Here is a 24169-nt window from a genome sequence, read left to right on the forward strand (position 1 = left end):
TCGTTTTATAGTTTATGTTGTTTTTGGGGTTTTGTTCTTGTTGCTTTTCTAAAGTGTTTAATGCAACTTAAAACAACTAGTTCAATCGAAATAAAATGCAATAATCAAATAATGAGAGAATGACTATGAGACCCAGTATCCTTGCTGCTTCAGCAAAAGGACAAGATGATTCTATCACGTCATTAGTTCATTAAAAGGCTATGTGCATCACTAATCTACAATCAACTTGAAATCAATTTATGTACAGCTAATATACATGGTGAAATAAAATGCAAAAATAAAATGACAACTATACAAGGCAGGGCCCCCCTACTACCTATGAAATCAAATGCTTAAAGGAAAATAAAGACATCAAATAAAGGACTAATGACATCGGCCCAGTATCTCTGCTGCTGATTTAAAATGAAAATGAAATGTGAAATCTAAGTGACACTACATAAAGGAGACAAATCACACTACTTTAACCTTTTCTTAACCTTTTTGCCTTTCAGCTAGATTTATCATGTGAGAACAGTTATGAACAAGTCAGAAATGTGAGTCTTAAAGCAAACTAAACCAAGTTGTACTAAGTGATATTTTGGCTTCAATAAAGTTATTTGATTATGGAAAAAGAACCATCAATAGATGAACAACTTGATATCTAAGAGCAAAAGTAAAGTGCAAGTTAAAGAAATGCTACTAATGAAAATCAAACTACAGAAAAATAAAGGTCAGCAACATAGACAAGATGATCACACATGCCACTAGTCATGAAATCAAAGCAAAATTAAACACACTTGCATGAATTAAAATTGCATGAATGAAAAATCTAATCTACCTTACATTCTACAAAGCAATATTTACAAAATGAAATCTACTCTACCTTACATCCTAATATGCTCCATGACATCTACTTCACATCTCCTTCCATGTTGAGAACATCAAAGCTTTATTCAATTTCTTCAAAAGTACAAAGTACAAAAGCTTTCAAAAGCCATCAAGGAAGAACTACAAACTTGAGAACTAGAAACTAAAAGACTAAAAGGGACTAAGAAAAGACTAGCAAATGAAGGAGAGAGATCTCCTATTTATACAAAAAGATGAGAGCCATCTCATTAATGAGAGTCCATGAATCTCTCCCTCTACCTCTAGAGTCCTAATCAAAATAGGAACTGATAAGACACATGTCTTTTTAGAGTTACAATACAATTAGTAGATGTGACACATATCCTCATGATCCCATGATTCTTTCCAACCAAATTCGAATTTGGCCTTAGAGTGCCACATAAGGGTCTTCTAGAAGTCTTCTTTCAACCTACACATGTCAACAACCTCAACCCATTTGTTAGGTATAAGCATATGCACATTATTTTCTAATGTTTAACCACAAATTCACTTAAAAGGCTTAGAAATAATAAAGATTGGAAAAACATAAAGGTGGCCCAATGATAATGAAAGTGGGATGAATGTGGTGACATAGTAGTGAAATGGAGGTGATATAATGGGCATAATAGTGAAAGTGTAATGCAAATGAATGACATTTTCAAGACTCAACATACCCCCCAACTGAAGCTATTGCATGTCCTCATGCAATATATATTACATTAACTCTTTTGATCCTTGATCTTTGGCTTAACTTTGCATGATATCATTTGATAACTTCATATTTCTGCAAAGTGTTTTACTTGAATTGCAACATGGTTGGTTCTTGTGTTACAACCATTTTTTTTTTTTTTTTTTGTTGCCTTCTACTTTGATCTTTGAACTTTGCATAATGATATTTTGATTATTGTTGCAAAGTATATCTTTATTGGATTGCATGATGGTTGGTTCTTATGTGACAACCATGCTTTTATTTGTATCCAATTTATCCTTTAAGCACTTTTTCAAAAGCCATTGTATGCTCATAATAGCAATGTAATAATTAATATATGTTGGAAGTATGTGAGCTCTTGAATATGATATGGACATGGCAAGATATGAATATGAATGTATCCCCCCCCCCCAACTGATGGTATTGGCAATTTTATGAAATGAGGAAGAGAAATGTTTTTCCAACAATTATCATTCTAGCTTTTTATGGAATTCTATGGTCAAAAGTTAGAAAATGACGTACCTTCACTTACCCTTTAGAATGGATGAGTTGTATGTGTGGTGGCTGAAAACTTCTGATCATATTCTTCTTCAAGTGGCTGAACAAGAGGATTCATGGATAGAGAGATAAGATGACTTTTTATTGCTTCTACTAAAACTTGTTGAATCTGCTCCAAAATGCTGAAAATAATAGTCTTTATGTCTTCAAAACTCATTGGCACAATTCCTACTATGTGAAAAGATGTTCTGATATCGAACATAGTAGGAAATTGTTGGCTTAGTGGCCATTAATGGATGCCACTAGTCAACACGAGAACTCTCACCATTGATGACAATGAGAGTCAAGATGCTCAAACACATCTTGCTAGGTACGAATGAATTTGCTGATGTCGAGTCACCTAGAAGATCTAACGAACAAGGGACATTAATGTATTCCCATTGTTTGTCAGCATGAGGACTTGCCATTAAGGCATGCAAGCCTCAAGGTGTTTTTACAAAGAACTTAGACTCAAAGGACTATGGACTCAATAATTTGCATTGAAGCAGGGCTTATTTGCTGAATGAAAATGACAAGGAATGGAAGATGAAAATGGAAAATGGCAATGGAGAGCAGAAATGACAATGGGCAATAAGCATGTGAATGAGCTTCTTGCTTTTATTTGTGGGTTATGAATGGACAAAAAGAGATGGAAAGTGTATGTGAATGAAAATGGAAAATATGGAGTGGAATGAGGTGAATGGTTTATTATGAAGTATGGATGTGATGGAGACAATAGTATCTGAAAGTTTTTCAAGTGTTTGGATCTGAATTTGCATCAACATATTTCCTTTTTGTTGCTGATCATCCTCTTATGAAACAAATTGGTCTCTTAGAGAGACACCATTCTCTTGTAGTCATTTGTCCTTCCTCCTGAAACCTGCAAAAAAACTAATACTTCTTCTGCAATGGAATGTAAAATTATCAAAGGAGAGAGGTGATCAATCTCTCTAGTTATGATATTTACACACAAAACTAAGAATTTGTATTAATGAAACAAGTTCTCAAAGGAAAAATCAAAAGAATTTATACCTGTTTTGGAATTAGTGCCTCAAGTTGATGTTACTTCTTTTCAGCAATTTATTTCATTATTTGCCATTTCAAACTCTAATGATATATTTCTCATTGTATAGATCTTGTTGAGATCTTTCCAATGGTACTTAAATCATCAAAATCTGATTTTGTATGAGAAAGATAGGCTGATTTGAACAATGAGGTTTTTCTGGCTGCGGAATTGGACTTTAGCTGTGGAATGTGCACAGTTATGTAGCTAAAGATCTTGGATACAAAGTTAGCCATTCATTTTTCATCATCAATCCAAAATTAATCAATGCCTTCAGAAAAGTGAGAAGATAACTTGTTCATTTCATTGATTCAAAATTATTATTTTTTTCTTCACATGCAGCGACTCAGTGTGGCGACTTTGTGATAACACACAATTTGACTTCCCTTTGACCGGGGTCTTTTTCATCAAATTTGATCGAATGAATAGGACACCATCCATGTACCAACATTCCCCCAACTACCCATGTGACTTGTTTTGCTTGATGACACCTGCAACCTAGAGTTTAACAAAACAGCTGCGGAAAGTTTGGGCTCGCTGCGGAAAGCAGTTTGATCAATTTTTTTTTTTTTGTCTGCAGAGCAAAATAGTTTTATTGATGAAAGAAAAAAAAACAGTCTATAACCATTATCATGACTATTTGACCCTTTCATAGACTTAAGCCCTTCTGGTTCTGCCTTTAGTTCAGTTTGACCGTATTTGCCTCCTCGTTGACCACGGGTTTTGATGACCGGTTTGGATGAGCTGGAAGGACACACACCATGTCCTTGATCCCGCAAACTTGCCCATGTGGCTCTTCTACCCGGAGGACACCTGGAGCATAGCATTTAAGAAAACAGCTGCGGAATCCGGGATTGGCTGCGGAAACCGGGATCAACTGCGGAAACTGGTGTGAGTTGCGGAAACATTTTTCAGCTGCGGAAACGCTGTGTGACATTAATAGTTTATAGCATCAGCCAAAAGAAAGTTAAGGTGTAAACGAACTGATCTTCCATATGATAGCCTTTTCCATGAAAATAGCAAAGGAACCACCCTTTTTGATTGCAGAAGTGGTGAACCTGAAGGATGTTGTGCTTGACTCAAAGTCCATACACGTGAAGATTGTAAAATGCAATGTTTCTTCTGCTTCAAAACTCACTGCAGTAAAAGACTATTGTAGCAAGAACACAATTGCAAATGATAGGAATTTACAAAATTATGTATTGCTGGAGACTACAATGGCAGATGGAAAACTATTCCCATGATTAATGCTACTTACTGCTAATCTTTTGAAACATTGTAAGTGCCCCCTCAAGACAACTAACTTAACTAATGCAATTCACAGTTCAGCTCTGCCAAGCTTTCCCATTCTCGGCTTTCAACTCCAGCTGAAAATTTTACTGTGTGTGGACGTTCAAGGGAAAAACAAACTGATTACGGGATTCTTGAGGCAAGTGGAGTGGCCATAATCGAATTGCAAGGTGTATTGGTGACTGTAACCAAGGTTTGAAGCACAGCCGTGGAGTTTGCAGCGGGAATGGAGAGTAGAAATGGTATGAGTACGAGGGAGTAGAAGATAAACAACGGAAATAAGAGTGGAGAAGAGCCGTAATGAAACTGGTCACTTGGTTCATGCCACGTCTATCAATCGGCTGTGAAGAGCCGTATGTAATTGGTTTACGTAATGGAGTGAAAACAGAGCCGTCTTCACTTGGATCACTGTTAACAGGTGTTAATGATTTTTCAAACGGGTGGCATAAGGGCAGAGGACATGGTGGCAAAGAGTCCAGCACATAATCAAATTGGAATTCTCCTTCTTCAGGCACGCGGAATTAAATCAGCATTCAAACTACCAGTTAATTAACTCAATTTCTTCACGCGGCGGCAAAAAAGAGGCTCCAAAGAACCGAAGATTTCTCCCAGACCGCCATAAATTTCATCAAATGGTTTCTGGGTTATCTAATTAACCCACCTAGAAAAAAAACCCATGTTTTAGTTTTTTAAAATTCGTCTCCATTTGGGCAAATCGAACGTTTGAAGTTTGACATTTTTTCTGTGTTTACGTTTTTCCTGAGTTAACTGTTCTCACTGTTCTGCATTGTTGCATTCGTTTTTCTTGCTTGATCTACTGTTTTACAGGTGTATTACACAGGTTCAATCATTGTCCCTAGTCATTGGCTTTTCTCCATTGCCGATAGTACCTAGTCGTAGTTACCGTTGGAAGTATTAGCTAGAAGGTAGATGCAGCTAGGTAGTGCATTAAGTTTTTTGTCAATCAGGAATTGGGTCTAGTCCATGGAAAGACTCATTGGATACTCAGTTAAGTGCGTGAACCTCTGGTCAACATGAATGAAGCTCTGGTCTGCCCGTGAATGAAAGAGTGAAGCTCCTTTCAGTGCAGCAATTAGCTCTTGTCGGTGCAGCTAGAAGTTATTGCCTTGAGACAGAGAACATCATTCCAATAAGAAGAGACAGTATTTGCTATGATCTTAGAGGGTAGGGTATCTAGATAGGACGCATACCGATGTCTTATATGAGCTGTCCTAGAGCATAGAGAGACAGTGGTTTTTAACTGCTGAAAATGAAGTGCTTATCTATTCCATTGTTGCAATGGTTATGAGCACATTTTAGTGAAACCTCTTCTCTTATTTGCTGAAGATGAATTATTTGATTAATCTGACGCTAAATATCATCTTCCTCACTGTCGGCTTCCTACAATAATCTCATGACCAGGACTACAAGGGATGTGTTAAACATTATATCAATACCATAAGTAAGACAGTACGCCATTGTTTGATGGTGGTAGTTTCACACTGTTGACCCTTATCAGAGATCTATGTGGGAGACAAGAAATTCCAATCCAACCACAGGAAAGACACATCAATAAAGAACACACTATTTGAAGAGTCACGAAGCCACAGCGAAAACTAGGAATGGAGATAGCCATAGATTGTTTTTCTTCTCTTCTCCTTTTTTTTTCTTCTCTTTTTTTTTCTTGAATCAATTGAAGTGATGAAGTTTATTTTGTCTCCTATATTTTTTCTTAACAATTCTTTTTCTGATCCTCCAGATCACACAAAGTGCAAGAGGAGAGCATACTCAAGAATTATTATTTTTCTTTTTTTTTTTACTTAACAATCATTTTTCTGATCCTCTAGATCACACAAAGTGCAAGAGGAGAGCATACTCAAGAATTATTAACCTTTTTTTTCAGATGTAAGAAATAAGGTCTCCTAATTACACTTCCCCGGCAACGGCGCCAAAATGTCTAGTCAATTTAATGTCTTAAATTGCTCTACATAAAAATTATCAATCCGGGTATCGTAAACTGATGAAGTGTGGTGCACTATATGTGCATAGTTAACCTTTCTCTTACTTCGTCGTTTTATAGTTTATGTTGTTTTTGGGGTTTTGTTCTTGTTGCTTTTCTAAAGTGTTTAATGCAACTTAAAACAACTAGTTCAATCGAAATAAAATGCAATAATCAAATAACGAGAGAATGACTATGAGACCCAGTATCCTTGCTGCTTCAGCAAAAGGACAAGATGATTCTATCACGTCATTAGTTCATTAAAAGGCTATGTGCATCACTAATCTACAATCAACTTGAAATCAATTTATGTACAACTAATATACATGGTGAAATAAAATGCAAAAATAAAATGACAACTATACAAGGCAGGGGCCCCCTACTACCTATGAAATCAAATGCTTAAAGGAAAATAAAGACATCAAATAAAGGACTAATGACATCGGCCCAGTATCTCTGCTGCTGATTTAAAATGAAAATGAAATGTGAAATCTAAGTGACACTACATAAAGGAGACAAATCACACTACTTTAACCTTTTCTTAACCTTTTTGCCTTTCAACTAGATTTATCATGTTAGAATAGTTATGAACAAGTCAGCAATGTGAGTCTTAAAGCAAACTAAACCAAGTTGTACTAAGTGATATTTTGGCTCCAATAAAGTTATTTGATTATGGAAAAAGAACCATCAATAGATGAACAACTTGATATCTAAGAGCAAAAGTAAAGTGCAAGTTAAAGAAATGCTACTAATGAAAATCAAACTACAGAAAAATAAAGGTCAGCAACATAGACAAGATGATCACACATGCCACTAGTCATGAAATCAAAGCAAAATTAAACACACTTGCATGAATTAAAATTGCATGAATGAAAAATCTAATCTACCTTACATTCTACAAAGCAATATTTACAAAATGAAATCTACTCTACCTTACATCCTAATATGCTCCATGACATCTACTTCACATCTCCTTCCATGTTGAGAACATCAAAGCTTTATTCAATTTCTTCAAAAGTACAAAGTACAAAAGCTTTCAAAAGCCATCAAGGAAGAACTACAAACTTGAGAACTAGAAACTAAAAGACTAAAAGGGACTAAGAAAAGACTAGCAAATGAAGGAGAGAGATCTCCTATTTATACAAAAAGATGAGACCAATCTCATTAATGAGAGTCCACGAATCTCTCCCTCTACCTCTAGAGTCCTAATCAAAATAGGAACTGATAAGACACATGTCTTTTTAGAGTTACAATACAATTAGTAGATGTGACACATATCCTCATGATCCCATGATTCTTTCCAACCAAATTCGAATTTGGCCTTAGAGTGCCACATAAGGGTCTTCTAGAAGTCTTCTTTCAACCTACACATGTCAACAACCTCAACCCATTTATTAGGTATAAGCATATGCACATTATTTTCTAATGTTTAACCACAAATTCACTTAAAAGGCTTAGAAATAATAAAGATTGAAAAAACATAAAGGTGGCCCAATGATAATGAAAGTGGGATGAATGTGGTGACATAGTAGTGAAATGGAGGTGAAATGGAGGTGATATAATGGGCATAATAGTGAAAGTGTAATGCAAATGAATGACATTTTCAAGACTCAACAAGTTGTATGAATATTTTTCCTATAAAGGAAGGTCATCCATGATGAGGATTTATCTCCTTCATGTTTATGTAGTTATTTTAGAGGTCAGTGTTGTGTGTGAGGTGAGAATCACACAGGTTGTAGCTGGAGGACCCAAGGAAACTGTGCATAGAAATAGGAGGCTTGGAGGGTAGAGGAGAAGGTTTGTGAGAAGCCTTTAACTGTCTATGAGCAGTAGAGGGATTGTACTGAGAGCTGGATAGCTTCCAAGCTATGACTTTGTGTAATTCAGACTATATTTCCACTTGTATGATAATACAGAGATGGGGATTTAGGAAGGTGCTTTCCCCAGGTAAATTCTTCTGTGTTATGTGTGATTGATTCCTTCTTATTAGTTATATGTGTTCTTATTAACGTTGCTCATGGTTGATTAAGCTTTCGCTAAATTGTTTGTAGAAGTAGATCAAGTGTTTTGCTTTAGTACATTGCATTACTAGGTGATCTACAGGTGGGAAATTTCTACATGGTATTAGAGCTAGCTGATTTGTAGAAAAATTTCTACATGGTATCAGAGCTAGCTGATTTGTAAAAAAAATTCTACAAAATTCTACATGGTATTGGAGCATAGGTGATCAAGGAGAGAACAATATACTGAGAGGAGATTTCAAAGTTTTGAGTTTTTGGCCAAGAGTTTGTAGAGAAAATCTAAATTTTTTTGTACAAAATTTTTAGAAATAAATAGCAGATTTGGATTCCTTGCGGAAAAGTACCCAAAATCAAAAAAAAAAATTGGCTGAATGGGAGTTCGGATGAGGGAGATATCGCTGATTTAAAATCAGCTCTTTTTCCAGAAAATTTCGTGACGGTGGGAAATATGAAACAGATTGGTGTGCTAGTCAAGAACCTATATGCACTTGAGGTACAAGATGCATGCAAAGCCTTGAGGAGCAAGGCAAAGGTTAGATACTTGGTGGTTGAGAGGGAGAGTAAATTACCTCTCAACATGCAGCGCCAAAAGAAGTCTCAGACAATTGTGGAGGAGCCACGATTGGTGCAGCAGCTTCAGGAGGTTGTGGAGCAGTGACAATAGGGGAAGCTGAGAGGAGATCGAGTAGAGACATCTACTCATGCAGAGACCTCCAGTAGGGGAAAACTTCGAGCCAGGTGGGCAGAGGGATCACATGCAGCCATACCGCCAGGTAGGAGGTGGGGCGATGCGAAGTGATCATCCCAAGGAGGAGGGGCAGGATCCTTAAGGTACCCAACCTCTTGGATGAGACCTTGCTACGGCAACCCTGATGTGGAGTAGCAGGAACTGACTGATTTGGTAGAGATAAATGTGGATGGAGCCGCAGAGAGAGCTACAGTGCATGGAATCCAGGACAGCGCAAAGCATGCAGGCTGCAACAATGCGAGAGGCACAAGTGTGTTGCACAGTGCAGGGTAGCACAGAGAAGGGTGCAACGGTGTGAGATGCATAGAGATGTTGCAGTAGCGCAGAGGTCAGAGAGGGAGCACTTGTCAGCAGCAGGTAGAGCTTCAGCATCAGAGTATGTTTCTAGCCCAACAGAGAGGCCAGTTGGGAGTTTTTTTGTTCTGAGTGTTGCTGGAGCAACCACACTTGGTAGATATGTTGCATGCAGAACATTCCAGAGTTATAGGATCGGGTTCGAGAGGAAGCCTTTCTTGTTGAGAGGGAGTTTTGAAAAATGTGCTACAAGAAATACTAAATTTAGAAATTGCTAAAAGTAGCAGTTTGGCCACCTTGGGTGAGAGGTGAAACTGCTAAAAATAGAATTTTTGGGTCCTTCCTATTTCTAGCAGTCCCTGGCCTATCTATAGGAAGTAAATTCGAATTTGGTCTTACCAGCAGTTTGGAATATTAATTAATTAATTCTCCATGAGTTAATTAGTTAAGGAAAAACAAACTTGAAGTCTTTGTGAGAGCATGCAATTATTTCTCCATGCATTGGGGAATGTGTCCTTGATTTGCTCCACTGATTGAGGAATTAAGGATGAGTTCTATATTGAGAGGACCAGTTGACTTAGTTTAACTTCAGTTAGATTAATTTAACAAGTTGTTAAATTAATGAGATATAGTTTGTTGATGCTTGCATGCATGTGACAACTATTATTTTCAGATAACTGTGTATTCACTCATGGATAACTGATGCATGTTAGTTCTATCAGAGACCCAGTTGAGATCAGAGAAGGGACAATGTATTATTAGTTGGATGAATATTTTTCCTATAAAGGAAGCTCATCCATGATGAGGATTTATCTCCTTCAGGTTTGTGCAGTTATTTTAGAGGTCAGTGTTGTGTGTGAGGTGAGAATCACACAGGTTGCAGTTGGAGGACCCAGGAAAACTGTGCATAGAAATAGGAGGCTTGGAGGGCAGAGGAGAAGGTTCGTGAGAAGCCTTTGACTGTCTATGAGCAGTAGAGGAATTGTAATGAGAGCTGGATAACTTCCGAGCTAAGGCTTTGTGTAATCCAGACTATATTTCCACTTGTATGATAATACAGAGATGGGGTTTTAGGCAGGTGGGAAATTTCTACATGGTATTAGAGCTAGTTGATTTGTAGAAAAAGTTCTACATGGTTTCAGAGCTAGCTGATTTGTAGAAAAATTCTACAAAATTCTACAAGATGGAGCGGCTACATGCCTCTGAATTGCGTTACAATGAGGCTCAAGGGCCTTTTTATTATTGAACAATAAGAGCAAACAAAAAACAACCAAAACCCTATCCCAAGGAGATGTAACTGTTATAGATCCATTTGGGCACATCAAATCCCAACATTTAGATTAGTGTTTTAGGGCTCATCAAGCCCTAAATTCAGTTGTTTCATGCCCTAAACAAGTCAACCCTTTGAATGCCTCCTTCCTAGACAGTTTCATGACTTGAAGACATCAAGAAATTGCCTCTAGAGGGACTAGCGCAGGTAACCCCTTATGAAGGTGCGGTCCAGGGCAGTTAAGTCCACTACCAGGGTGCTCTACAAAGCACTTAGGCTTCCTTTCACCTGCGCTAGGCGAGAATGAGCGAAATTCACATAGGATTTGGGGAATATTCTTATCTTTTGGAGTCATCTATAAGTTTCCTTGTCTTATCAACTCCTATGAGCTCGAAAATGGATGAGGAATGTGTTAAGGAGCATCATATCCCATCATCCCTTCCTCCATGGAACTAATTCTAAGTATGGAATGCCATTTAATGTCACCATTAATGACAAAACCTCCTTCATTTTCCTGTAAATTGACCACTCATCTAAGTGATCAAAGGTTGGATTATGTTGAACTGTAAGGAGATAATGCTGCTATGAGACTTGACTTTGGAGCAAATGATGTGATGCCACAAGTTTGTCTTGCTTTTGATGTGATGTGGATGGGATCCAAGCTGGAGGAATGACTTTGAATCAGACACTAATGGTTGTAATTCCTTCTTCTATCTAATAAAGTGTTTGAACCTTTTTCCATATGATGTGTTATTTCATAATGCTTATATGTATGAATTGCTTCTGATTCCTTTCATTTATATTCAATGGATCATATGTTTTGATCGATTTTCGTCTTCTATTGTGTTTACAGGGTACTTCTCAAGCGGGTTAAGTACGGGAAGGAGCGACGGAATCGATACAAGGGAGACGAGAGGAAAGCGGAACTACAAGTAGGCCTTCTATCCTCTCTTCTTATCTATTGCTTATAGGAAAAGTCTACAACACTTTAGACTGTTGTTCTAGGCACAACTACTTGTCTAGTGAATTAGTGTTCATCAGTAGATGCTAAATTCTCCAAAACAATAACACCAAGAGTTTATGGGCCCCATTGGGGTGAGTTGGACAACCAACTTCCTGGGGTCGCGACTTGGTCATATTATCTCTGTTTGACGCGCATGATAACCTGTTGGAAAGATCTCTCCAAGGACTACAACGGAAAAAGATGATTATAGACAGAAAATCATCGGCGGTAGATTGCCAAAAAAACATCGTTTAGGTTTAGGGGCTCAAAACGGCTCTGGAAGTTTAGGACTCGAAAAACTACTAAAAATAATAAGATGTGCTACAATTAAGGAAACTGAAAAACTGAAAGAAACAATGGTGGGGGTCCAAGTGGAATTGGTGGGTGACCACCAATATCCACCTGGATCAATATATATAAGTCTTGTTGCAAATACAATTACAACAAATACAAGGCCATAACCTACTCCAAGCTCGAGTGTGGTTTCCCAAACCAACCCTCTCACAAATATATGACAATATGAATAGAGTGTGAGCCTTCTTGAGACTCAAATATGGCTTCTCAAGCCACCCCACAATACAATGCAATGTGTGTGTAATGCTTCACCCTATGCCCGAGTATGGCTTCCCAAGCCGACTCGAAAACAACTCTGAATCCTCACTCAGGTCACCCCACCTAAGTAACTCCAACCTAGGGTGAGCACTGCAACAGACAAACTATACTCACCCTGCAACACCTTGTGGTCTCTCTTGGTTCAACTACACAAAGCATAGGCCCATGGCTTCTCTACAAGTTGTGCAAACTAGTCCCAAACAATTTACGTCTGAAACAAGGGATTAATTTTCTTAAAAGGACCTCATACTCACCCCTCAATCCACACTATGAGTTGTGCTTCAGTATAATGCTTTGTCTTGTGTAAGTGTCAAGTGTTGTTCTCCTCCAAATGCCAACATTTGCATATAAATACTCTCTCAAAAGGGTAGGAGTGGAAGGTTAAGGGTTGCAACTCTTCGTCGCACCTCGAGCCAACCCTTTCACTCTGCTATGTAATAAAAAACCCCACCTAATGTGTAAGCGAGTGCACACGGGTAGCACCACCCTAGTTGACCTATGGGTCATGCCATCTCCCAACTTGACTAACTCATCATGCCATTGTCTCATCATGTTGTATGTGCCATTGTGTGCGGGTCATTAGCCATAATCCTCATCTTGTCCTTATCCTTAGTCCATCATGCCACCCTTTGTGCCATTGAGCCACACTCGTCTCATGTTTTGATTCATTTCACACCTTGATCCCATCCCAATTGTAATTGCGGGTCCACCTAGTATGACTTGCCCTCTTAGAACACGCGCTTGTGCTAATTCGTCCTCGAGAGGTACCCAAGATATCTCACCTCAACTCATTCCTACAATGGACACGCTGCCACACTCTCCATCTCCGTTATAGCCAAGGCATGTGTGTGCGCTCACCTTGAAGGTTTAATAATTTCAAACTAACAATCTTCACATAAAAAAAATACGTTAACAAAACACTTGATCACTAATTATTCTACATCTTTACAAAATAAAATTGAAATTTTAAACTAATATTATCTTTACATTAATTTGAAATTTAATATTTAGGACCAAAATATTAAGCTTCCCTTAAAAAAAATGGTTTAATGATAAAGATATTAAAATATTGACTATATTTAGTAAGCAATTTAAAGTACCACCTCAAGGATAATAATTTATCAACCAAATTCTGACCCTATAGGCTCTTGAGGAAAGCGTTACCCGTTATGCTCGTGGACTTATCTCACCAGAAATATAAAAATGATTTTATTGGGAGAATCTAAGTAATATTCTTAATTATAAATACCATTAAAGGCCTTCTTTAACATTTTTGTTGGCAAAATTTTAGCGTGGTTGTTTTCACTTTACCACTGAATGTGGTTGGGTTGGTTTAAATTATACTTTATAAGTAGGTGAGAGAACGGCTACTCCGCCCAAAACCCCAATTCAAACAAACCCAGCAATCCACTTCCGGTGAAAACCGCCACGGAAAAATTTAAAAAATACTACCCTGCAATTATTATTTGAACCATTTGATGCTATTGGCATTTGATACGGGGCATATTCTACTAACTGTAATCCCTCTATCTCAACCTGGTCATCCAATCCCAACCATCCAATTCAAACTTCCAGATCTCAATTCAAAATTCAAATTTCTGACCGTTAACAGGCTATAAATATCGGAAGCGCAAAGGCCTTGTTGGATTTTTTGTTTTGTGCAGAGCCAGCAAAACCCAAAGAAGCCTTGTTTCCCGATCCCCACTGGACACAATCTCTGTGTCAAGCCATTCTCTGTGTCATGGCCGGCGAGAAAAAGCAGCCATTGCAGCCGAGCAATAGCGCAAACATTCCACAAGCCAACGGCAATGGCGTCAAGGGCAAAACCATCGAAGAAACATACCAGAAGAAGACTCAACTGGAGCACATCCTGCTTCGTCCCGACACCTATGTTGGCTCCGTTGAGAAGCATACCCAGTCCCTCTGGGTTTACGAAGGGAATGAGATGGTTCAACGCAGCATATCATACGTTCCAGGTCTCTACAAGATCTTCGATGAAATCCTCGTCAATGCGGCTGATAACAAGCAGCGGGATCCCTCCATGGATTCCGTGAAGGTGACCATCAGTGTCGAGGATAATTGCATCAGCGTTTACAACAACGGAGACGGTGTTCCCGTGGAGATTCACCAGGAGGAGGGCGTGTATGTGCCGGAGATGATCTTTGGGCATCTGTTAACGAGCAGTAACTACGATGACTCTGAGAAGAAGACCACTGGTGGAAGGAATGGGTATGGTGCCAAGCTTGCTAATATCTTTTCTACCGAGTTTATTATTGAGACCGCCGATGGGAAGAGGCAGAAAAAGTATAAGCAGGTATGGCTCAGTGCTTATTGTCTCTGTTTTTGCTTAGTTTTGTATGGGGAGTCCCTCTAGGGCTTTAGGGTTTTCAGAGTGAGGGCATTTGCTGATATTTCGACTAACATGGCAAGTTTTCTTGTCAACGAATTCCCACAACTACAGTCCATATGTTGATGGATGGCTCTGGAAGCTGGGCAGAGAACACATTTTCTGTCTATTTTCTCTGTTTTTGGGTCCTGTATATTGACGATTAGCTCTGTGTGTGGATTTTAACCTTCCTGTGAACGAATTACCACAGATGGGGTCCATACCCCGATGGATGAGTCTGGAATCTAGGACATCAAAGATTTTCGGTCTTTGCCCTGTGTTTTATAATTTAGTTCTTTAGTTGGTTCATTCATTTTGAACAAACAATGAAGTTCACATCAGGTTAAATTCGAAGGACCGATGAATTAAATTTACAGCAACCTGCTCCCCTGGGGTAACCAATGAAACTCACGGCAGGTTAATTTTGAACAACTGAGAAAACAAATTATTTAATTTACAGTATCTATATCTTAAGATTCACGCATTCAAATAAAAGATAGCACACTTTTCCTTGATATTCATCTTAGCCATCATTAAACAATTGGTTACGCATTCTTGCATGATATCCATCTTAATCATCATTAAACAATGGAAAATGATTGTAAAGTCGTCAATCATCTTAAACTGGGAATAACCACAAACTGTTTTCCAATATGATATAAAACATACTAACAAAAAAATTTAAAAACATTAAAATGGAAACTATAAAAATAAATCAAACAAAACCATGAATCGCTCCAGTAAAAGAAGTTTATGGAAATAATACAAACAAGCATGTTAGAGCAGTATGTCCTTGCCTCCATGAGGACTGCTACATTGTTCAGGGGGCTTGTTTAATGGATAAGTTATTTGTAAATGTGTGGTTATTTTTATTAAAATTGTTATTATTAATATTATATGATGTGATATATATAAATCAGTTTAGATTTATCTTAACACCGGATTTAACAAGTGTTGAGAATGATCAAATTTCTTTCACTCTAAAAGTGGTTTGCATCTTAAGAGATTTGATCTTTCTCGGTGTTTGGTAGATCCGAAGTTAAGATGGATCTATTCTGGTTATTGAAATAACTATAGCATTTTATGAATCTATAGTTGTATTTTATTGAAAGACTATCTGCCTTAACTGTTAGCCACAATTCTTTTATGCTTTTGCGTTGTTTTGATGTGGTTATTTTATTAAAATTGTTATTATTAACATTGTATTATGTAATTATATAAACCAGCTTAGATCCATCTTAACTCCAAATCTAACAAGTGCTGAGAGTGATCAAATCTCTTTAACTCTAAAAGAGATTTGATCCCTTTCGATACTTGTTAAATCTGGAATTAAGATGGATCTATGCTGATTATTGAGATATCCATAGCATTTTATGAATATGTACTTGTATTTTATTGAAAGACTGTCTGCCTTAACGGTTAGCCACAATTCTTTCATGCTTTTGCATTGTTTTGATTGGTGACTGTTTTTACTATTTGAAAATCCACATGTTTGCCCCTAATTTCGGTGCTTTCATATAAAGGTTTTCAAGAACAATATGGGTGTTAAGTCGGACCCGGTCATTACAAAGTGCAAGCCGGCAGAGAATTGGACCAAGGTCACATTTAAGCCCGATTTGATTAAGTTTAACATGACCCATCTGGAAGATGATGTTGTTGCCCTGATGAAGAAGAGAGTTGTGGATGTAGCTGGATGCCTTGGGAAGACAGTTAAGGTTGAGTTGAATGGACAACGGTTACCTGTCAAGACCTTTCAAGATTATATTGGCCTATACCTGCAAACAGCTAACAAATCGAAGCCAGAGCCTCTACCAAGGTCTTGTTGACTTGATTGATGTATTAGTTTTATAAGGATTTTTACTGTTATAAATGTCAATTTTCATATTATGATTAACATATTATTGGTTTTTCAGAATTTATGAAAAAGTAAGTGACAGATGGGAGATTTGTGTGAGCCTAAGTGATGGACAGTTTCAACAGGCAAGTTAATCATAACAAATTCTCTTCTCAAATTATGAGCTGGTTTATGTTTGAACTTTGGACATTAGATGCAATCGCCTATAAATTTCTCTTCTGTGAAACATTAGTTCTTAGTTTTAAGTACGATTCTGGTTTATGATGACTGCTTACAGTTTAGTTAAGTGCTTCAGGTCATGACTCTGGTTACTGTGGTTTATTATGCCTACTTATGTTTTGATGTCTATTCAGGTTAGCTTTGTTAATGGAATAGCTACCATTAAAGGTGGTTCCCACGTTGATTTAGTAGCAAACCAGATAACAACCCATGTGATGAACATTGTAAATAAGAAGAACAAGACAGCTGCGGTGAAAGCACACACGATCAAGAATCATTTATGGATCTTTGTCAATTCTTTGATTGACAATCCTGCTTTTGATTCCCAAACCAAGGAGACACTGACAACTCGTCAGAACAGCTTTGGTTCAAAGTGTGAACTCTCTCAAGAGTTTTTGAAGAAAGGTACTTATTATCTATCAAAGTTTATTCATCTGTTTGTGTTTAAGTGAATTTTTTAATCAAAGGTCAGTCCTGTCATATCTAGTGCCCAAGGGTAATGCTTGATTTGGTGCTTGCAGTTGCTAAATGTGGAGTTGTCGAGAACATATTATCATGGGCAGACTTCAAACAGAGCAAGGATCTTAAGAAAACTGATGGAACCAAGAGACAAAGGTTAACTGGTATCACCAAGCTTGATGATGCAAATGATGCAGGGAGCAAGAATTCTGATAAATGTACTCTGATTTTAACTGAGGGAGATTCAGCCAAGGCCCTTGCGGTAAATGCATTTGCATCATAACAAAGTAAACTGATATACAATGGGGTTAGTGTTGTTGTAGGTTTTCAAGTCATTGCCAATCTGAGTTTGTTTTTTGGCTTTCTTTGTGCTTCAGATGGCAGGGTTGGCTGTTGTTGGTCGAAACCATTATGGCGTGTTTCCTCTCAGAGGTAAGTTGCTGAATGTAAGGGAAGCCAGCCATAAACAGATCATGGAAAATGCTGAGATTCAACATATCAAGCAAATCCTTGGTCTGCAACATGGAAAGGAATATGACAGTGTCAAATCTCTGAGATATGGACATCTTATGATTATGACAGATCAGGTAAATGTTGTATATTGATAACTGTAGTTTCTATGTAAGTTTGGAAGATATGATGATTGAAAATTAGTTTATCCTTTGCTTGTTGTAGGATCATGATGGTTCACACATAAAAGGATTGCTGATCAACTTCATACATTCTTTCTGGCCATCTCTACTCAAGATTCCTTCATTTCTTGTTGAATTCATCACTCCTATTGTCAAGGTACATGTTCTCTTAAATCTTCAACTCCTTAACATTATGAAGATGCATATATTTTTATTTCCCATCGAGTATGAAGCTGTGCTTGTGCTATTTGCTTTTTTGATCCAGGCAAACCATAAAGATGGACGGGTATTGTCTTTCTATACCATGCCTGAGTATGAATCATGGAGAGAATCTCTGGGTGGATCAGCATCAGGATGGACCATAAAGTACTATAAAGTAATGCTATATTATTTTTTCTTTGTATATTTTGTAGTCCGAGCTCTATTTTTACTAGGGTCAGCTATTTTTTGTTTTGCCATTCATTCCTGAAATTATGCAGGGTCTCGGTACAAGTACTTCTAAAGAGGGGAAAGAATATTTTAAAAATTTGCACAAACATAAAAAAGACTTCATGTGGATTAACGATGAAGATGGAGATGCAATTGAATTAGCCTTCAGCAAGAAGAAAATAGAGGCCAGAAAGAACTGGCTAAGACATTTTGAGGTAATGAAATTAGTTTCCATAATGAGTAAAATGTTGTTGAATGGAAGACTGCTAATTTGCTCACAATTCTAACATTAATGAATCTAATGGCAGCCGGGGACATATTTGGACCAGACTGACAAGCTTATCAAGTACAGCGACTTTGTAAACAAGGAACTGATCCTATTTTCCATGGCTGATTTGCAAAGATCCATCCCATCCATGGTTGATGGTTTAAAACCAGGGCAAAGAAAAATATTGTTTTGTTCTTTCAAGAGAAATTTTGTTACGCAAGCAAAGGTTGCCTCATCTTACCATGGAATTATTTACTCCCATCTTATATGGCTTATCGGACTCTTGGAATTTACAATAATAATGTTGTTTCCTTAAACAGGTGGCTCAATTCTCGGGTTATGTCTCAGAGCATTCTGCTTACCATCACGGTGAGCAGAGTCTTGCTAGCACAATTATTGGAATGGCACAAGATTTTGTTGGAAGTAACAACATTAACCTTCTTGCCCCGCTTGGACAATTTGGTACCAGAGCCCAGGTGAGAAATTCAGGGACGTAGTTGCTTTTGAATCTTAATGATCCCAGAGCCCACTGCTATTTATTCTTACATCTAAATGAAACCTCCTGCCTATGTCGTTTATGACAGGGTGGAAAAGACCATGCAAGCGCTCGATATGTTTTCACATGCCTGTCACCAATAACACGCTTCTTGTTCCCAAAAGACGATGATGTACTCTTGGACTACTTGAATGAAGATGGCCAGAAAATTGAGCCAACGTGGTAAGTAGTTTGGTACAGAAGGATGATAAATTGTTGTATTCAGAATTGTGTATAATTTGATAGGCAGGTACAGAAGGATGGCGAACTGTGGGATTCAGAAATTTTGTATAACCCTGGGGAGTCTTGTACACAAGGAATTTGTGTTATATATATGTCTTATTGCAAATATGGGTTTTCATTGGTTTTCTGTCTGTGGATTAGGTATGTGCCAATTATTCCGATGGTCCTTGTGAATGGAAGTGAAGGAATTGGAACTGGTTGGAGTTCCTTTGTACCTAACTACAACCCAAGGGATATTGCCGCAAATATAAAGCGCATGCTTAATGATGAACCCTTGCAGCCAATGACACCTTGGTACAAGGGTTTTAAGGTAATATTCTGCCCATTATTCAATATATAGAAATTTGCAGAATATTTTACAAATTTGATTCAACCGGTGTTTTCATTCTTAATCCTGGGTGTGTTCAGGGTACAATTGAACAAACAGCTGTAAAGGATAATTGTGTGAGTTACACGATTAGTGGCATCATAGAGGAAATTAATGAGACCACACTGAGAATTACAGAGTTGCCCGTTCGCAAGTGGACTCAGGATTACAAGGAATTTTTGGAAGCGTTGATGACTGGGAATGATAAGATTAAAGATCCATTCATAAGGGTAGGTTGCTGTCATTCATCCAAACAGGTTACACCTAAGAATTTTTAAATATTGTGAAATGCTTTTTAATGAAAATATTTGTCTTCCAGGACTACAAGGAATACAATACTGATACCAGGGTCCATTTTGAGGTGTCACTGTCTGAAGAGAATATGAAGATTGCACTCCAAGAGGGTCTTTTAAAGAAATTCAAACTGACTACTACAGTCAGTACAAGTAACATGCATCTTTTTGACTCAAAGGGAATCATTCATAAATATGAGACCCCTGAGCAAGGTACATTCCTGAAATTCATCATTATTTGGTTTTCTGGTAGGCTTCAATTTTGTATTTAAATGTATGAGTTAAAGAACAGTTCTAAATGGGATTACCTCATAAACTTGCAGTTCTGGAGGACTTCTATCATATCCGACTGGAATTCTATGAAAAGAGAAAGGTAGGTTTTTCTGTACTGTCCTCTTTAGCCAGGGCCTTCTTTCTGGCTTACCATTACCAACACATTTGTTTTCTGCCATTTCTGTGCCTGCCCTCTTTGTCTTACTTTGTCTCCAAGAACTTGTTTTGGCAATGCCTCGTCAAAAGATGCCATGGATTGAAATTTTGAAAGCCCAACAAATTGTGTTTTTGTTTCATATAATGAACAGCAAAATTTTGGGATGAACGCTTTTAACATTGAATTGAAATTGTGAATTCAGAAAGTCCAATTGGACAACCTTCAGCTTGATTTGCTGAAATTGGACAATAAAGTTAGATTCATACTGGGGGTTGTAAATGGAGAAATCATAGTGAGCAACAGGAAACGTGCAGAGTTGCTGCTTGAATTGAAGAACAAAGGTTTCACTCCATTCCCCAAGAAGGGAAAACCTGTTGAGGCAGCTATTGCCGGGGCAGTAGAAGAGGATGAAGAGTCTCCTGAAGACAACATTGAGACAGTAAAGGGTGTTCGTGCTGGAGATTATGAGTATCTTCTATCCATGGCAATAGGAACATTGACTTTAGAAAAAGTACAGCAATTATGTGCTGAGCGAGACAAGCTTGAGGATGATGTTGAGGAGCTTAAAAAGGCAACACCCAAATCTCTATGGTGGAAAGACTTGGATGCCTTTACAAAGGAGTTGGATGTATGTTCCTCATCTTTTGACACTTTTGGTAGATCGAGATTTGTGTGATTCATCCTGTCTGATAAACGAGTTGCTTCATCCACTCTTATGGCTTTTGGTATATTTGGTTTCTCACTTGTCTGTAATTTTTGTAGGCTCAAGAACTACAGGAGGCCAAGGATGATGAATATGAATTGAGCAACATGGGAAATGATGCTGCCAGAATCTTCAGACAAGTAGGCAAAAACCAGAGAAAAAATACCAAAAAAACTGTAACTGCTGAAAAAACTGATTCTCAATCAACCACCAACAATCAGGCATCCACTGCCTCTCTTACTACAACTAATGCACAGAATGGTAATGCTGTTTTTGATCAACTGCAATTGAAATTCACTGTTATAAATGTCATCCCTGTGGTTGTAAAAGCTTTGACGTATGCCTGGCATCTATCTGCAGAAATTGGGAAACCCAAGCGTGGAGGCGGCAAGAAAGGGGCTGCGAAAAAACAAATGGTTTGTTTAAGTTACTTTCTATTTATTTCCCTAGGATCCAATTTATGTTGTTGTTTAACATGGATGATGTGAATTGGATCTTTTCAGGAAGTGGAAAGCGATGAGGATGATGAATTAGATACCAGCCTGCAGGATCGGTTGGCATCTTATAACCATGGCTTATCAGCAGATCAATCAGGTTCCTCATCATATTTTTTTGGCAGCAATTCATATTTACTGAAGAGATAAGATAAGATAAGATATTTATGTCCAACTAATGACCACAAAGTAGGTCAAAGGGACTGTTGAGCACTTCAGTCTCTTCTAATATAAATTTGCATTCTGTAATCTGAGTACTTGTATTTTTTGCAATTTGCAGTTGTTGAGGATCAGGGAAGCAAGCAAAATTCACCAACTGAAGATTTTAAACCAAAGCAGAAAGAGACCACTAGACGGGCAAAAAAGGCTTCCCCTGTCTACGTTGAGATGTCAGATGAAGATGATACAATGGAAACCATTCCCGAAGAAGAAGAAAATGAAGAGGAGGGAGAGAAACAACCAAGGAAGGCTGGTGCAAAAGGGAAGACTGCCAAGGGGAGGACAAAGAAGGCCACTATTGCCAGTGATAGTGGTTCTGATTTTGGAATTGATGAAGATGACGACACTGATTATGAGGAAGCCATTCCTAGGAAGGGGTCAAAGAAGCCTGCTGCTGATAAGGCCTCCAAGCCCTCGAAAACAAACCCTAAAAAGTCTAATTCTACAACTACTGCCCCTGTACCTAGAAAGAGAGGACCCAAAAGGCCAACCCAGGGACAAAAGCTGATTGATGAAATGCTAAAGCCTACTTCTGTTGATGATGCTGTTGATGCTGTAGAGCCATCACCTTACAAGAAATCCCCTGAGAAAAAAGTGAGAAAAATGAGACCATCTCCTTTCAACAAGAAAAGTGGATCAGTAATGTCAAAGCTGATGCAGGAGAGTGATACAAGTCCTCATAGTGCAAATGGCTCTGCTGGATCTTCGTCCAATAGTCCTGAAGAAGTCAACGAAGCTCCAAAGCCAGTTGGGCGAAGCAGGCCACAGAGAGCGACTCGAGCTCCTGTGCAGTATGCCTTGAGTGAGAGCAGTGATGAAGATGAAGTTGAGATCAGTGATTCAGATTTTGTAGAAGATGATGACTAAAGTAGGAAACGTGCTCAATGCAGAATGTGCATCTTTTACTTAGTATTCTGGTGGTTTTGATTTCAAAACAGTTGTATCATAATAGGGCATGCCTATGTAGGGCTCTTTGAGAGCCATTAGTGCCTTTTACGGCAAACTTCAGAAATGCTTTTCTTTTAGCACCAATGGATAGAAGATTATGACCAAACTAGGAAAGCTATTCAGCACAATGTACATATTTTACTAAGTATTCTTGTGGTTCTGATATTATATCAGTTATGGGTTCTTTGAATGGCATAAGTATCTTCTTGCAAGCTTCAAAAATGCTTTTCTTTAGCATCAATGATAATTGACATAGATTACAATGTTTGTGCAATTTTTTGACATCACATCATAGAAGCAATGTGGTTGTCACTTAACTGCACTTGTTGGCCTGGTCAGATAAAGTCACAGAGAATATCTAGAAATATCTTGTGGTGCATTCCACAATTTAATCTTGCTGCTTATGTATCTTTATGGCATGGGCTATCTAGAGCATACAGGCCTCATTTGTTGATTCATTCCATCATTCAACTGCAAATATCTTTTTGGTGTTGTAGATCTAGTGCAAAGTACAGGCCTCTTAGCATCTTGTCATTAAGTCAGTTCTGTTTCTCCTACGTCAATTGGGACATCAGGTGTGGATTTTGGATCTCATTTGTGAGAAAAAACTTGTCATTTTTGAATCGCAAATCTCTTGCATAAGATTCAGAAAATGGTATATCACTGTTTACACATCACATCTGCATAGAAGCAATGTGCTTTCCATGTATCTGTGATTCTGCATTTATTTGCCTGGTCAGATAAAGTAGCAGGAATAGTTTGCGGAAATATCTTGTTTTATTCCAGAATTTATTGTCGCTGCATTTATATCGTTACGGTGTGGGGTATGTAGAGTATGCAGGTCTCATGTGGCTGTGCATTGCATCATTTAATTGATCCTTTTACCAAGTGCTGGCCTCTTATCGGGAAAGTACTTCTGTAGAAGAAGTGCATTAACTGGCCTTGTGATCGGCATTGTAGTAAGGATTATCCAGTTCGAGGTGTGTATCTCATATGTTAATAGAGATAAGGCGTTATGGAATGGTCTCATGATGTCCTTCACTTGGTGATTCAAGTAATTAACAGTAACTTTCTCGACGCTTCTTGTGGCATACTTACAACAGGTATCTGCCCCTAGTCTTCAAGGCATTTTCACAACCTGTGCATTTTAGAGGATGCTTCCGTAAATATTTTTCCTTTGCTTTACTTGAGGAAGGTCACTGCTGTCTTTATTATGCTGGTAGACAGCAAGATATAAAACATATTTTATACCGAGTTAGTTTGATTGTGCTAAATTAGA

General features: G+C 38.0%; 1 protein-coding gene across 2 annotated transcripts; it reads left to right on the top strand.

Annotated features, from left to right (window-relative positions):
* The first annotated feature begins 14048 nt into the window (after positions 1 to 14048).
* Positions 14049 to 23122, top strand: LOC149255608 (DNA topoisomerase 2-like). 2 transcript variants are annotated; one of them, XM_089460534.1, is made up of 21 exons: positions 14054 to 14724; positions 16320 to 16612; positions 16710 to 16776; positions 17005 to 17275; positions 17392 to 17591; positions 17707 to 17916; positions 18005 to 18118; positions 18227 to 18337; positions 18441 to 18605; positions 18699 to 18884; positions 18979 to 19134; positions 19243 to 19376; positions 19578 to 19746; positions 19845 to 20033; positions 20123 to 20309; positions 20420 to 20469; positions 20729 to 21154; positions 21289 to 21490; positions 21590 to 21645; positions 21733 to 21823; positions 22004 to 23121. In XM_089460534.1, the coding sequence occupies exons 1-21, from the start codon at positions 14152 to 14154 to the stop codon at positions 22807 to 22809; spliced, it is 4656 nt and encodes a 1551-aa protein (XP_089316660.1). In that variant the 5' UTR covers positions 14054 to 14151; the 3' UTR covers positions 22810 to 23121. The 2 variants fall into 2 exon arrangements, with proteins under 2 accessions (XP_089316659.1, XP_089316660.1); XM_089460533.1 differs by having other exon boundaries at positions 14049 to 14724; positions 18005 to 18337; positions 22004 to 23122.
* Positions 23123 to 24169: the final 1047 nt, after the last annotated feature.

The sequence above is a fragment of the Pinus tabuliformis genome, chromosome 7, assembly GCF_031772625.1.
Source record: "Pinus tabuliformis cultivar Carrire ecotype Pingquan chromosome 7, CPIR1, whole genome shotgun sequence".
NCBI classification, from domain to species: Eukaryota; Viridiplantae; Streptophyta; class Pinopsida; order Pinales; family Pinaceae; genus Pinus; species Pinus tabuliformis.